Genomic DNA, 12,896 nt, shown 5'->3' with positions numbered 1-12,896 from the left:
GGTGCGCAGGAGCCCCGCGCCCAGCTCCCCCGCCCGCAATGGTCCGCGCCACTCCGCGCTCCCCGAGCCGGCGCACTTCAGGGCGTCGTGAATGGAAGGCGCCGACGCCGGAAGTGGATGAGACCACTAGGGAGGACGACGGGGAGCACGAACGCGCCGCGTCTCCATTGAGGAACCGACGAGGTGAACATGGAGTTCCATGTGCGTCTTATGTAAAAAGAGCGACGGGTGCGGCCACCAATGGGCGCGCGGCGCTTGCAGGCCCCGCCCCTCGTGTATGCAGATGAGACGGAGTCGCGGCCAATGGCGGACGCCGGGGGCGGGCGCGGCGCGCGCGGTCACGTTTTCCACTATGTGACAGCGGCGACTCGGCAGCGGCGGAGGCGGCGGCGTTGAGGGGCTACGTGCAGCTGTGGGCGGCGGCAGCGGCGGCGGGCGCGGGGCCGGGCGGACAGAGCCGCGAGTCGGCGGAGGAACCGGCGGACGGGCTGATGCGGGCGCGGCCTGGCGGTAAGTGGCGCGGCGCGGCCCCGCTGCGGCTTACGTAACCGCCGCCGGCGCGCGGGCCTCGGGCAGGTCGGGGTCCCAGCGCCGGCTTGGGCCGCGGAGGCGCCGCCGGGAGTTCCCTGGGCTGCTGGACTCCTCGGCTGGAAACGGCGCCGGCGTGGGGGCGTGTGTCCTGGGCCCTGTCCCAGGTGGAGGGTGGTCGAGCCGCGCGCAGGGTGCGCTCGTTTGAACTGCGCCGACACCGCGGGTTGGGGACTCGAACCCCCGTTTCGCAGCTCGGGAGCCTGAGGTCCGAAAGGTGAGGCAGCGTGTGTAGGGCACCGAGCTACCGAGTGACTGCGCGCGGGCTGCGGTTCCGTGGGCGATTCTCTTTTGGGAACCCTCCCTCCCCTCGCATGGGGAAGGCCAAGGAAACCAAGGGTCAGCGCAGCCGGCCCTGGGATCTGGAGGACCCTCGGGGAGCTGACTGTCTCCTCTGAGGCCACAGGGCCAAGTCCTGGGCTGGGGAAGGGCCATGGAGGGGCGCTGATCTAGGAGCTTTTCCTGGACACCCACGGGTCTCCTGGAATGGGTGATCAGAGGGACAAGGAATTCCCTGTGCCAAGCCAGGCCTGGGAACCTGAGGGCAGGGAGACCACCTAATGTTCGCCCCTTTGTCTCCCCTGGACCACGCTGTATTAATTCCCTTTCCCCGGACTGGATAGAAGGGAATGGGGGTGTCCACTCTTTGGTGCAGCAGTCGCACCTACCTTCTGGGATGTACTTTGGCTGCCAAATCCCAGACGTAGACCAGGGGGTGGGAGGTGGCCTGCTTCCCCCTTCAGGAAGGCCAGGGTAAGGGATGACGAGTTGGTTGCCAGGGTTTCTGTAACCTACACAGAAGGAACTCGTTTGGAAAGCTGATTCATACAGAACAACAGAGCCAGAAGGCACCCTGAAAATCACCCAGAGTAACCCCTCAGCCTGACAGATGAGCAAACTGAGGCCCAGGCCCAGGCTGTCTGCAGGATATTCCCATCGTCCTGGGGCAGGATGAGCTTCAGAGGTTCAGTGATGGCCTCAACTTGCGTGCTGAATCCTGAGTGGCCTGGAATTTGGGAGGAAGGGCCTTAAGTTCGGGAAATGTGTTAAGAACTCCACACCGTGGCCAAAGCCCCACATGGACACCTCTCCCCTGTATATGGCACAGCAGGACTGCTAGACTTCTTGGCTTCAGAGGGGAGATGCCCACCCTCTACCCTCACCTGGGGCTTCTGGTCCCAGGCTGGGTGTGCCTGAGAAGAAAACAGGACTCTACCTGAAGGCTTTATTTGGAAATTGAGTTTTAAAATACAAGGTGAATTGATTTTTGTGTGCTATATGACTATAATGAAGAAAGGGACTCCGTTTTTTTTAAGTGGAAGCTGTGTGGTGTGCCAGCGTGGGGATGGTACCGTGGGTGTTTGCAGTTATCTGTCACTGTTGCCTTGGTATGATTCATTGGTACAGAACTAACGCAGCCCTGGCTTTCTGTGGAGACTGGAGTGCCAGGTGGAAAGGGGGAGCCCTGTGTCAGCCAGCTGGCTGCTGCTGGGAGCCTTGGCTCCCAGTCTGGGCCTCAGTTTCCTTGTTTGTTTGGAGGGGCTCAGATTGGGCAGTCTCAGAGGTCTACTTTAATTCCCAGGTTTTTGGTTTTCTGTTACCCTACAGATGATTTTTCCCAGGTTTCTCGCAGGAGACAGAGGCTTCTGATATGCTCTTGCCTTTGGGCCAAGTAATGTTCTCCTGTGAGCCACGTCTGCAGTGCTTACAAGGAAAAAGGAAAGATTCCTCTCCTGTGCACTACTTCTCATACCCACTGAACTTTCTCAAAAATACTGGTAGTCACACTGCTGTTTTTAAGCGATGATGTAACTTCTCCAGGACTCGGCAAACCACGGCTCTGTCAGGTCATTGAACAGCTGGCAGGGTCACTCGGCGTTTAGTCAGAAGAAAGACGGGCTCTGGGTGTGCTTTTACCTTTTGAAAACTACTCTGTTTGGCAGAGTGAGCCAGAAACACACAATTCCATAAGCTTGGCAGAGACTGTCCCCACACTTCTGGAAAGCTGGCCCACCTTGGGAACCAAGGCAGGATTAGACAGTCTAGAGGGGCCTCTGATGGACCCCTCCCCAAGCCCACGCACTCCCCGCTAGGGACCAGGCCCTCCTTTCAACTCATTATGCTCATCCTGTACACATTTGTAACAAGTTTGTTACCATATTTCCAAGTCTAGAGCAAATTAGAAGCAGTAAATGAACAGCAGGGACGGGTGACAGGAGTCAAGGCCACTTGGTTTTCAGAGACTGGTAGTTCCCAAGACAGAGTGAGCTGCTGTGCTGAACCCTCACCGGCCTCGAAGGGTTCCTCGTGCTCTTCCTGGGGTGACATAGAGGAATCAGAATCCACGCTTTAAGAAACCAGGTACAGGAGGAGCACATGCCTGAGCTTCCCGCAATTCAGAGTAGCTCAGTCCCTGACCACCGGGGAGCTAGGAGGCTGACACTTTAGCCTTTCTTATTGCTTTAAAGTCTTGTAGTTCTAAAAATGTAGGGATTTAAAAATCTGAATTGAGAGCATTGAAGGTGTCCTAGTGAGGCCAAGACAATGCCTCCCCGGTGCACCTCCTTCCCTCCATATTTGGATGGCTGCAGTCACATTTTCCTCAGTTACCCAACCGTTGCCATGGAGAGCGTGGCTGTTTATTTAGCAGGACAAACATTTTCTCAGGATTACGGCAGGCTGGCCTCAGGGAGTTGGCTCCTACCAGGAAGTAGAAAACATGTTAGAATATTTGGGGTTGTAAAATCCTGCAGGGCTTGCAGAGACAGTACATGCTGTATGATCCCTATTATGTAAAGTTCGAAAACAGGCAGAATTCACTAGGCTGCGAGAAGCCAAGCTAGTGGGTCCCCGCAGGGTAGATGGTGGCTGGGAGGGCCACCAGGAGCCTCTGGGGGGCTAGCACTGTCCTGCCTCTGGTGACATGTGTCATGGCATGTTGTTTGTGGATATACATCAAGCTGTGACCTCATGAGGTGGGACTCCTCTGATGATTGAACACTGATTTCTGATTTCCACAAAAAATGCTTTTCCGCCTTAGGTGTGCAGGTATTGAGTACAATAGGACTTTACCAGTTCTGGCAGTGGCAGTGGAGGCTGGAACTGGGTCCCAGGCTTGCTTTCATTCCTAATTTTTAAACACTATTATGGAAAGTATGAGTATCTCTGAAAGTGGGGAGGTTAGGGTAGCGAACCCCTGCGACCCCACCAGCCAGTAGTCTCTGCTCCTGGCCCGTCTCCTTCCCCACCCCCACCAGCTGCTTTTCTTCCTGATCCCAGGCTCTCCGTTCTTGTGGTGGACTGCACTTTCTGAATGGTGCTCTGTCAAGTTGAGGCAACCCAGCTACCAAAAATGTGGCCAAGTGACCTGGTCAGGGGTCCGAGCTTAACCTCTTTCTTTGAGTCTGACTGTTCTTAGGGGCAGAGCCAGTGGGCGGACATGCAAAGCGGGCCTCAAGGGCAGGTTCACGCCCAGAGGCTCATGTTGGCTTTTGGCAGCCCCTTTTCAACCAGGCTGCCATTTTCCCTCCTGGGCTTTGGCACCCTGAGTACATACGTGCATGCCCGCCCTTCCTCCCCCTACCCGCCTTGAGGTAGAAACAGGTTTCCTAGGAGCTCCCCAGGAACAGCTGGTCCAGCCGGCTCTGGGCACACATCTGTGCAGGGCAGGAGGCAAAGTCCACTTTGACAGAGACGTTGGTTTTGCCAGCTTCTCAAAATGAGGCTGGTCTACTAGAGCTGCTGGGGCTGAGAGACGCATTTTCTGGAATGACGAAGTTTCTGATAATTTGGCTTTCACATTTCTGCCAAGCTTACTCTACCCTCTTTGCAAAAATACTTATCTTCCACCTAAGGTAATGTTGGGGCACCAGTGAATCGTATTTAGACAGCCTCACAGGGGATGGACTCAGGGGTGAAAACCAGGAGCTAAGTGCAAAAACAGTGAAAACCAGGAGAGCTCGTGCAAAGCGCCCAGGGCCCAGACAGCACAGTGGCTTCAGATACCTGATGCTCCTCCAAGGACTGCCTGGGCTGGGGGTGGCACTGAGTTCTTAGTCCTTTAAATATAAGAATACAAGACAGAGACAGCTACCATGACAATTCATTCTCTCTCTTCCAAAATTACTTTTGTTACCCGTCTGTTTTTCTTTTTCTTATTGTTTTCTCTTTTTTTTTTTTTTTTTTTGAGATAGAGTCTTGCTCTGTCGCCCAGGCTGGAGTGCAGTGGCGCAGTCTTGGCTTACTGCAACCTCCACCTCCTGGGTTCAAGCAATTCTCCTGTCTCAGCCTCCCAAGTAGCTGGGACTACAGGCACACACCACGACGCCTGGCTAATTTTTGTATTTTTAGTAGAGACGAGGTTTCACCGTATTGGTCTGGCTGGTCGCAAACTCCTTACCTCGGGTGATCCACCACCTCAGCCTCCCAGAGTGCTGGGATTACAGGTGTGAGCCACCGCGCCCAGCCCCCGTCTGTTTTTCTGTAGTGATTAGCAGTGATAAGCTAATATTACATTCCCGATACCTTGCATGGGTTGTGTCATTTAATCCTTCTAACAACCAGTAGGAGGCAGGAACTACTGTTATCCCCATCTCACGAATGAGGACACAAGGCTCAGGGAGGTTAAGGAACTTGTCCGAGATCACAGTTAGGAAGTGGTGGACCCCAGCTGAAACCCAGGCCACCCAGGACCTGTGCCCTTAACCACTCTGCTGCTGCCGCCTCTGATCACCTTAATGACTCACTCAGAGCAGAAAGGACCAGCTGCTTATCTAGGGGAGGGCTGTGGGGATGAGATGGGTGGTGTCCAGGGTGTTGGGGGGTCAGGAGTGAGAGAATGCCCTTGGTACCCTGGACGGCCCCTTGGCAGCTCCACTGAAGCATGGCAAGAGCCCCCTGAGAGGTCTCCTTGCTTCCGCCTTGCCTCGACCCTGCAACTCCATTGAAGTGTCAGATCTTGTTGCACAGAACTCTCCACGGTTCCCTGTCCGAGTTCTGACCGCCCCAGCAAGGCACTCCGTGATCTGGCCTTGCTGCCGCCCTCCTACCCCTGCCTGCTCTGCTCCAGCCTCATGTACCTTCCTCAGACAGGTCAGGTGGTCGCCTGCCGCAGGGCCTTTGTGTGTGCTGTCCCCCTGCCTAGAATGTTCTTCCTCTGGTAGCTCACTCTCCACTCTCTTCAGGTCTGCCTTCAGGCTTTCTTGAGAATGGAGTCTGAGGTGAGCACTTTACTGGGAATTGCAGTCCCAGGGTAGCAGTAGAAAAGGAAAAGGGAGGTAAGGAAGAAAAGTCTGGAAAGCACACACAAGACGACACCCTGCTGAGATGAGGCTCTGCCTTACAGAGACACCCAGCTGGGTGCTCACCCGCTTGGGACTTCTTCAGAAAGGCTGTCCCAAAAAAGGGAGGAAGGAAAGAAAGGCAACTTCAGAACGGTCCATTTGAGGGAGGGAGGGAGGGGGCATTTTCTGCCAGCTCCTCCTTGCCTCCTGCCCAGCAAGCGAGCTCTCCCACCTGTCCAGCTGCCTCATCAGACCCTTTGGCAGCAGGCGGGACAGTGAGGGGCAGCAAGGGCCCCCACAGTGGTGTGGCACGTCATCCGAGTCCACACAAGGCAGGCAGAGCCAGAGATGCCCAGTGCCAGCCTCAGGTGTGAAGCCAGAAGGACCTGCTGAAGCATGTGGCTGCAAGCCTGAGAGAGCGAAGCCCAGAGACTCTGAGTCAGTTCACACACGAGGGCTCATGCGAAAGGTCCTTGTCAAATGCCACCTACACCTGGGGCCACCCTCATTGAAATGTCACTCCCAGCCCCTCTATTCCCACTTGCTAGTTGCCTGCTGTACTGTATATTCTAGTTTCTTGTTTATTGTCTGTTTCCCCCTAATGTAAGCTCCCTGAGGGCAGGAAAGATGTCTGCTCTGTTGTCTGCCCCAGTGCCAGCCCTCAGTGCTAAGCGAGTAAGAGCAAGTCAGTCAGTGGGAAACTGCTGGCACTGGGCAGGCCCTGCCTGAGTGCTGTCTGTCCTTTTTATTGTTGTTGCTATTTATTTTTCTTGGACTTGTTCGTCTATGTCTGAGACTCTCCCCACATCAGTCTTTCTGGCCTCTATCCTTTTAGTGGGTGTATAGTATTCATAGTATGGATGTCCCAGGTTTGTGTCTTCAACAGTACGTGCCAGGCCCTGCGGATCCAGCAGTGACCAACTCAAACCCCTGCCCCCATGGAGCTTAGGTCCCAGAGGGGAGGCAGGCAGTAAACAGCCCAGCCCCTCAGTGCTGGCGAGGAAAGCCCACAGAGCGGGGGTGGAGGCACAGAGAAGGAGCTGGTGGAGAGGCGGTGCTGTTCATGCAGGCTGCCCAGGGCATCTGCAGGAAGAGGGCTGTGGGCACGAGGGAGCAGCAAGTGCAGAGTCCCTGTGGTGAGAGCACACAGGGCTGGGGCTGAGGGGTGGGCAGTTAACAGGACATGCCTAGGAGATTGCAGGAGCTAGCCTTGCAGAGCCTTTGGCCCTCATGCCCACTAGAGTTGTGCTCTGAGCAAGGGTCTGAGCACAGGCCGGGCGTAAGCTAAGCCCCTTCACCAGGATCGCTCTGGATGCTGTGTTAACCATAGCAGGGCCAGGTGGAGGCAGGGGACCAGTTTGGAATTGGAGGCTGGCTCCTGGCCAGGATGATCGTGGACAGGATGCGTAGCCTGCCTGTTGATGGTTCTTTCCAGGTTTTTATATTCAGTGCTCACACATCTCTGTGCACATAAATAAGCACTTCTCTGCAATGGATTCCTGGAGGTGGGAAAAGATTATAAATGTTGCTGGGAACTCAAATTTCTCTCCAGAAATACCCTATTACTACACCATCACACAGAAGAGCCACTCTTCTCCACCTGACCAGCGCTGAGTGTGATCAGTCCTGTTAATTTTTGGCAGCCTGATGGGCAAGATAACCTCGTCCTTTGCATTTTCCTGATGCTAATGAGGTTGAGCCTCTTTCTACAAGTTCACAAATCTTTGGTGTCTCTCTTTGTGGGAATGGCCTAGTCAGTCTTCGTGCTTGGTCTCTCTGTTCCCAAAAGTTATTACTATTCATCTTGCATTGAATTTGCTAGAACTGCCATGAAATGTAAAAAAAAAAAAAAAAAAAAAGACTAGAATAACAGATTTGCTTATTTTGTTCCTGACTTTAAGTGGAATGATGCTGGCATTTTGGGTTTTATATGACTCAGGATGTTGATAAAACCAGCTATGTAACCCACAATCAAGTATCCTGTAGTTGAGATTTCCTCCCTTTGACCATAAGCTTTTCCTCTCAAAGCTATTAATATATGTAGACGGCCGGGCACGGTGGCTCACGCCTGTAATCCCAGCACTTTGGGAGGCCGAGGCGGGCGGATAACGAGGTCAAGAGATCGAGACCATCCTGGCCAGCATGGTGAAACCCCATCTCTACTAAAAATACAAAAATTAGCTGGGCGTGGTGGCGGGCGCCTGTTAATCCCAGCTACTCGGGAGGCTGAGGCAGGAGAATTGCTTGAACCCAGGAGACAGAAGTTGCCATGAGCCGAGATTGCGCCACTGCACTCCAGTCTGGTGACAGAGCGAGACTGCCTCTCAAAAAAAAAAAAAAAAAAAAGTGTAGACATTGTCTTCCGGAAATGTAATATTGCTGAAGAGATATCCAAGACTAGTGTGATTTTTTTCATCCTTTATGGGTAACTTGTTTGTTCTCTGTGGATGTTGGTAGGACTTTCTTTATCCTTGAAGATACCGTTTGTCATCTGGATGCAGTTAGGCATTGGACTCTTGTCCTTTGATTGGCAGATTCAGATCTGTCTCTGGTTCAGGATGGTTCTCTTTATGTGTCTCGCTCATTATGGTTTCTGTTTTATTGTTCTCTTCTCTTTCAGAAAGAGCTGTAATCCACAGGTAAAACCCGGCTCTCCTCCATCTCTCTTCTCTTTTCCTTTCCTTTTGCATTTTAAAAGTCTGTCATGCATTTCCTCCCTATCACTGAAGCCATTTTCTTTTTATTGACTCTGAATTTTGTCCTTTCCAGTTTTCCATTCTAATGTGGCATTTTCATCTCAGTCTGTGGCCTTATCTCATCCCTCATTACTTGTTTCATTGAATCCATCATTTCTTGAATTCTTAGGATGAAAAATAGATGCTGTCTTAATTTGCTGCTTCCTCTGTGGCATGAGGGTTGTGTTCATTTGTCTTTGCTGTGTGTGTTTTCCACAGCCCCGTGCTGGCTTTCTTCTGTTTATTAGTTTGTGAACAAGGCAAGGTCTAGTCGGCCCTGCTGTTCTTCAGACACTGATGTGGGTGGACTCTCCGTGAACCCCGCGTCTCTTCAGGCTGTCCTGGAGTGGCTCACCCACGAATGGACTCGACCTGGGGAAGGGAATGCTGAAGGCTCTTGTTGGAGCTTAGCCATTCAGTTCCTGGGGCCAGCTGTTGGAATCCGGCTCCGTGTGTGTGTAGCCCTTAGTATTGCTGGCTGGTTTCGAGCCCTTTCTTAGAGTTGCCCTGTGGGGGAGGGCACCTGGGGGAGTTCAGTGGGTGAAGCGTCTCCAGGAGAACCTCTTCTTCCCACAGGATTTCTGTTCCTGTGTCCGTTCTTCTCCTACAGCTTCCTCACGAAGCATCTTCCTGTTGGTAGAGCTCTTGACTGTCCAGCCTTGGCCGTGGCTCAGGCCGTCTCCTTCCATGGCCGGGGGTAGCAGGGATCTCAACACTAGCCACTTCCTCAGAGGGATTTGGACTCCAGTGCACTCTTCATGCTCCTTCCATCTGAGCGACAAGCAGCAGGACACACCTTCACTTTGTGGCAAATGATTGGGACCCTTCGGGACTTCTAGGGCTGCTGAAAATGATCCCTTCCCCCGACCAGTTCTGTGATCTTTGGTCATTTCACGTGGGTACTGGTGGGAAGGAGGTGGAAGGGGAGGTTCTCCCAGAGCTAGAAGGGAACTGGAGCATAAGATGTTTTACAAGATTTGGGGTCTGGAATCCAGAAACCCTTCTCTCCCTTTGTTCCACCTGCCCTGGGAAGGGCCAAATGGATGCCATGCAGAAGTAGCAGTGCCACACTGGGCCAGAGTTGGGGCTGAGCACAGTGCAGTGGCAGGAAGCAGGAGGTCCCCACACAGCTGAGCCTGGGTGTAGGATGGGGGTCCCATCTTCAGATGCCGGCAGGCCTGGAATCCAGGGCTGTCATCTGCTACTGTGTGGCCTGGGGTGAGCAACCCACCCCTGTTGGCTCCTCTGTCGAACGATCTCCTGCGTACCATGTAGACAGTGATCCAGAGTTGCTGGAAAGCTGTGTGTTGAGTGCTTAGCATCATGTCTGTAGTCAGCAGCATCACCCCAGAGCCTCACAGCTGTGTTTATTAAGCATGACCACTTGTGTCAAGCAGGGCCTTCATCTGGCTCTCTCCAGTGCCCCGCTTGAATGGGTGCCTGCTTCCTGCTGGGACCCTGCTGAAAACGCTGTCCTGGGGATGGGGAGACATCACTGGGAGAAGAAGGGAGGACCCGGGATGGCATTTTGGCCTCCCACCTGCTAATCAGTCCCACCCCTCCCTACTCCGTGTCTCTGCTCACCCCCTCAGTTTGTGTCCAGGATGATCGCTGATGTGTCTAATTTCAGCCACTCCACCCACCTACCCCAAAGTGCAGAGGTAAAGTTTCTGTCCAGCACAGCAGTGCAAGCCTGTCCAAATGCAAGCTGAGTTCCGTGGGCCTGGCACTCAGAGTGCCTCAGCAGCTCCCAACCATTCCCAGTAAATGTGAAGCCACATTGTCCCGGCCCCTCCCCATCCCACTTGTACATGCCTGTGGGGCCTGGGATCCCCAAGCTGCTGGGAGGGTTCCACACCTGCCAGGCCCCTCTGCCCTCTACCCGGCAAGCCCTGTCTGTCCCCATGTCTCCTGCTAGCCTTGGCTCCTCCTCCTGTAACTGTGCCGTGCTGTAATGGCCAAGGTTTCTGAACCCGGCTCCCCCACCCCACCATTATCTGGGGACATTTATAAAAGGCAGATCACCTATTCAGAGGGACCATGTGTTCTTCCCAGCACTCCACAGGCCGGGTAGTGATTATCAGTGCTCTTGTCTGCCTTCTGATGAGGCTGTCAGCAGCTCTGTGTCAGGGGCTGAGGCTGCCTCATTCAACCATCTTCCTAATCCATGGCAGATAGGAGCTCTGTCAATAAGAACAAATAAGTGAGGTGATGAACTAACATGCGTGTGATTGATCCCAATGAAAGGGCAGTTTTGGCTGGGTGCGGTTGGCCTGTAATTTCAACATTTTGAGAGGCTGAGGCGGGCAGATCGCTTGACTTCAGGAGTTTGAGACCGGTCTGGGCAACATGGGAAAACCCTGTCTCTACCAAAAATACAAAAAATTAGCCAGGCGTGGTGGTGAGTGCCTGTGGTTCCAGCTACCCTGGAGGCTGAGGTGGGAGGATGGCTTGAGCCCAGGCACTGCATTCCTTGGGCAACAGAGCCAGACCCTGTCTCCAAAAAAGAAAGAAAGAGAGAGAGAGAGAGAGACAGAGACAGAAGAAAGAAAGAGACTGCAGTTTCGTTAGTCACAGAGTCAAATGGCTGCTCTACCTGATGGCTGCAGCGCCACTTGTGCGTGTGCTTGTTAATGCGTGACAGCATCCCTCTGTTTGCCAGCCTCATTCCAGAGCCCAACATGAATGGATACACGGAATTTCCACCCAGCCCCAGTAACCCCACCGAGGAGCCTGTGGAGCCCCAGCCCAGCCAGGTCCCACTGCAGGAAGATGTGGACATGAGCAGTGGCTCAAGCGGACATGAGACCAATGAAAACTGCTCCACGGGGCGGGACTCGCAGGGCAGTGACTGTGATGACAGTGGGAAGGAGCTGGGGATGCTGGTGGAGCCACCAGACGCCCGCCAGAGGTGAGTTCAGCCTCTGGCCAGATGGAGGCTGGGCAGGTTGTTTTCTCAGTGGCTCATTTCTGCTGTGATTTGATTGCTTTTGCAATCTTTAAATCATGATTACCAAGTTTTTCAAGATTTTTGAAAATGACTAAAATGTGCCAGTGTCTGTCCTTCCTCATAATGAGGCCCCGTCGAGTTCGCAGATCCAGTTGCCAACAGACGGGTAGTGTAAGGAGATCTTGGGAGGTAGCAGTGGTGGCTAACCCAGCCAGCGGCTGCTTATACAACACTGGGCAGTTTATAGAAAAGGAACTGGCTCCTGTTGTCATGTGTTTCTGTGTCCTGGTACTTAGTTTTTCTGATGTCTGAAGGTTTTATGTTCCAGTTTTATCTTAACCTTGTATTTTTAAAAAATTGTCTTACCATGGTATTGTCTAGCCTGTTATCACTGGTAGGATGGCAGGGGAAGATGTGTCTGGAGCATACAATTGTCTAAATTTTGCTTTTACTTTTTGTTTTCATAGTCCAGATGCCTTTAGCCTGATGATGGCAAAATCTGAACACAACCCATCTACAAGTGGCTGCAGGTAAGGCCAATTAGAACCTCATACATAGAGTTTTTAGAGAAATTGAAAGACTTCTTATTGGAGGTTAGTTTTTTGGGAGTGACGTGGCTTTTCTTAAGCTCTGCTAAAACCCATCTGTGTGGCTGTGTGGGTATGAACCCAGCCTCACTCTGGCCTTTCAGACACTGACTGTGTCCCCTCACCATCCAGAGCCCCCAGGATGTCGCTGCAGTACCTGTAGCTCCTCCCGGCTCTACTCAAAGCCGACTTTGCCTGAGTCTTGGGCATTTTCATCTGGAACATTCTTCACCCTTCATAGGTGTTTGTAACAAACTTACCCTATGTCAATTTTCATGTCACCTTGGGAGCAGAACCCGACTCCTTGTCCAGGGCATGTGGGTACTTTGTATTGCCTGAGAAACCTTGATTTCCATCATTCCTTCTGCACGCTCTGTTCCAAACAGGCCCATCTTCATCAGCCAGTGCCCCGCTGTCCTGTCTCTCTAACATCTCTGTATCCTCAATTAATGTTTGAAGACCCTTTTCCACAATCCCCTTTTCTCTGTGTTCATGGCTCACTTTTATGTCCCGGGAAGTCACTTTGCTGTCGTCTGTAATCCCATCACTCAGTCCTTCTTTACCTGGGGCAGGGAAGAAAGGCACAGCTCAGTGCACAGTCCACTGCACCAGACTGTGGGTCAACCAGTATCCTTTCCTGAGCAAAGCCTAGCTCTAACCCTTGAGGGAAAAGAACACAGTTGGAGGGACTTCTCCAGCATTCAGTTGGGTTAGAGTGGTGACTCTTGACCAGGAACAATTTGTCTCCCAGCAA

At 53.0% G+C, this 12,896-nt stretch overlaps 1 protein-coding gene across 2 annotated transcripts in view; it reads left to right on the top strand.

Annotated features, from left to right (window-relative positions):
- Positions 1-351: 351 nt before the first annotated feature.
- The window catches only part of PER2 (period circadian regulator 2), a 44,879-nt gene continuing 32,334 nt past the window's right edge, over positions 352-12,896 (top strand). The window contains exons 1-3 of one of the 2 annotated variants that reach the window (XM_054477892.2): positions 352-510; positions 11,268-11,516; positions 12,023-12,085. In XM_054477892.2, the coding sequence (XP_054333867.1) occupies positions 11,287-11,516; positions 12,023-12,085 (293 nt within the window). In that variant the 5' untranslated portion in view covers positions 352-510; positions 11,268-11,286. Of the gene's footprint in view, positions 806-11,267; positions 11,517-12,022; positions 12,086-12,896 lie in introns of both variants that reach the window. The other variant, XM_054477891.2, reaches the window with a different exon arrangement.

Source organism: Pongo pygmaeus, chromosome 11 (genome assembly GCF_028885625.2).
Source record: "Pongo pygmaeus isolate AG05252 chromosome 11, NHGRI_mPonPyg2-v2.0_pri, whole genome shotgun sequence".
In the NCBI taxonomy this organism is placed as follows: domain Eukaryota; kingdom Metazoa; phylum Chordata; class Mammalia; order Primates; family Hominidae; genus Pongo; species Pongo pygmaeus.
Note: the sequence above shows the minus strand (reverse complement) of the source record. Positions and strands in the feature narration are given on the sequence as shown.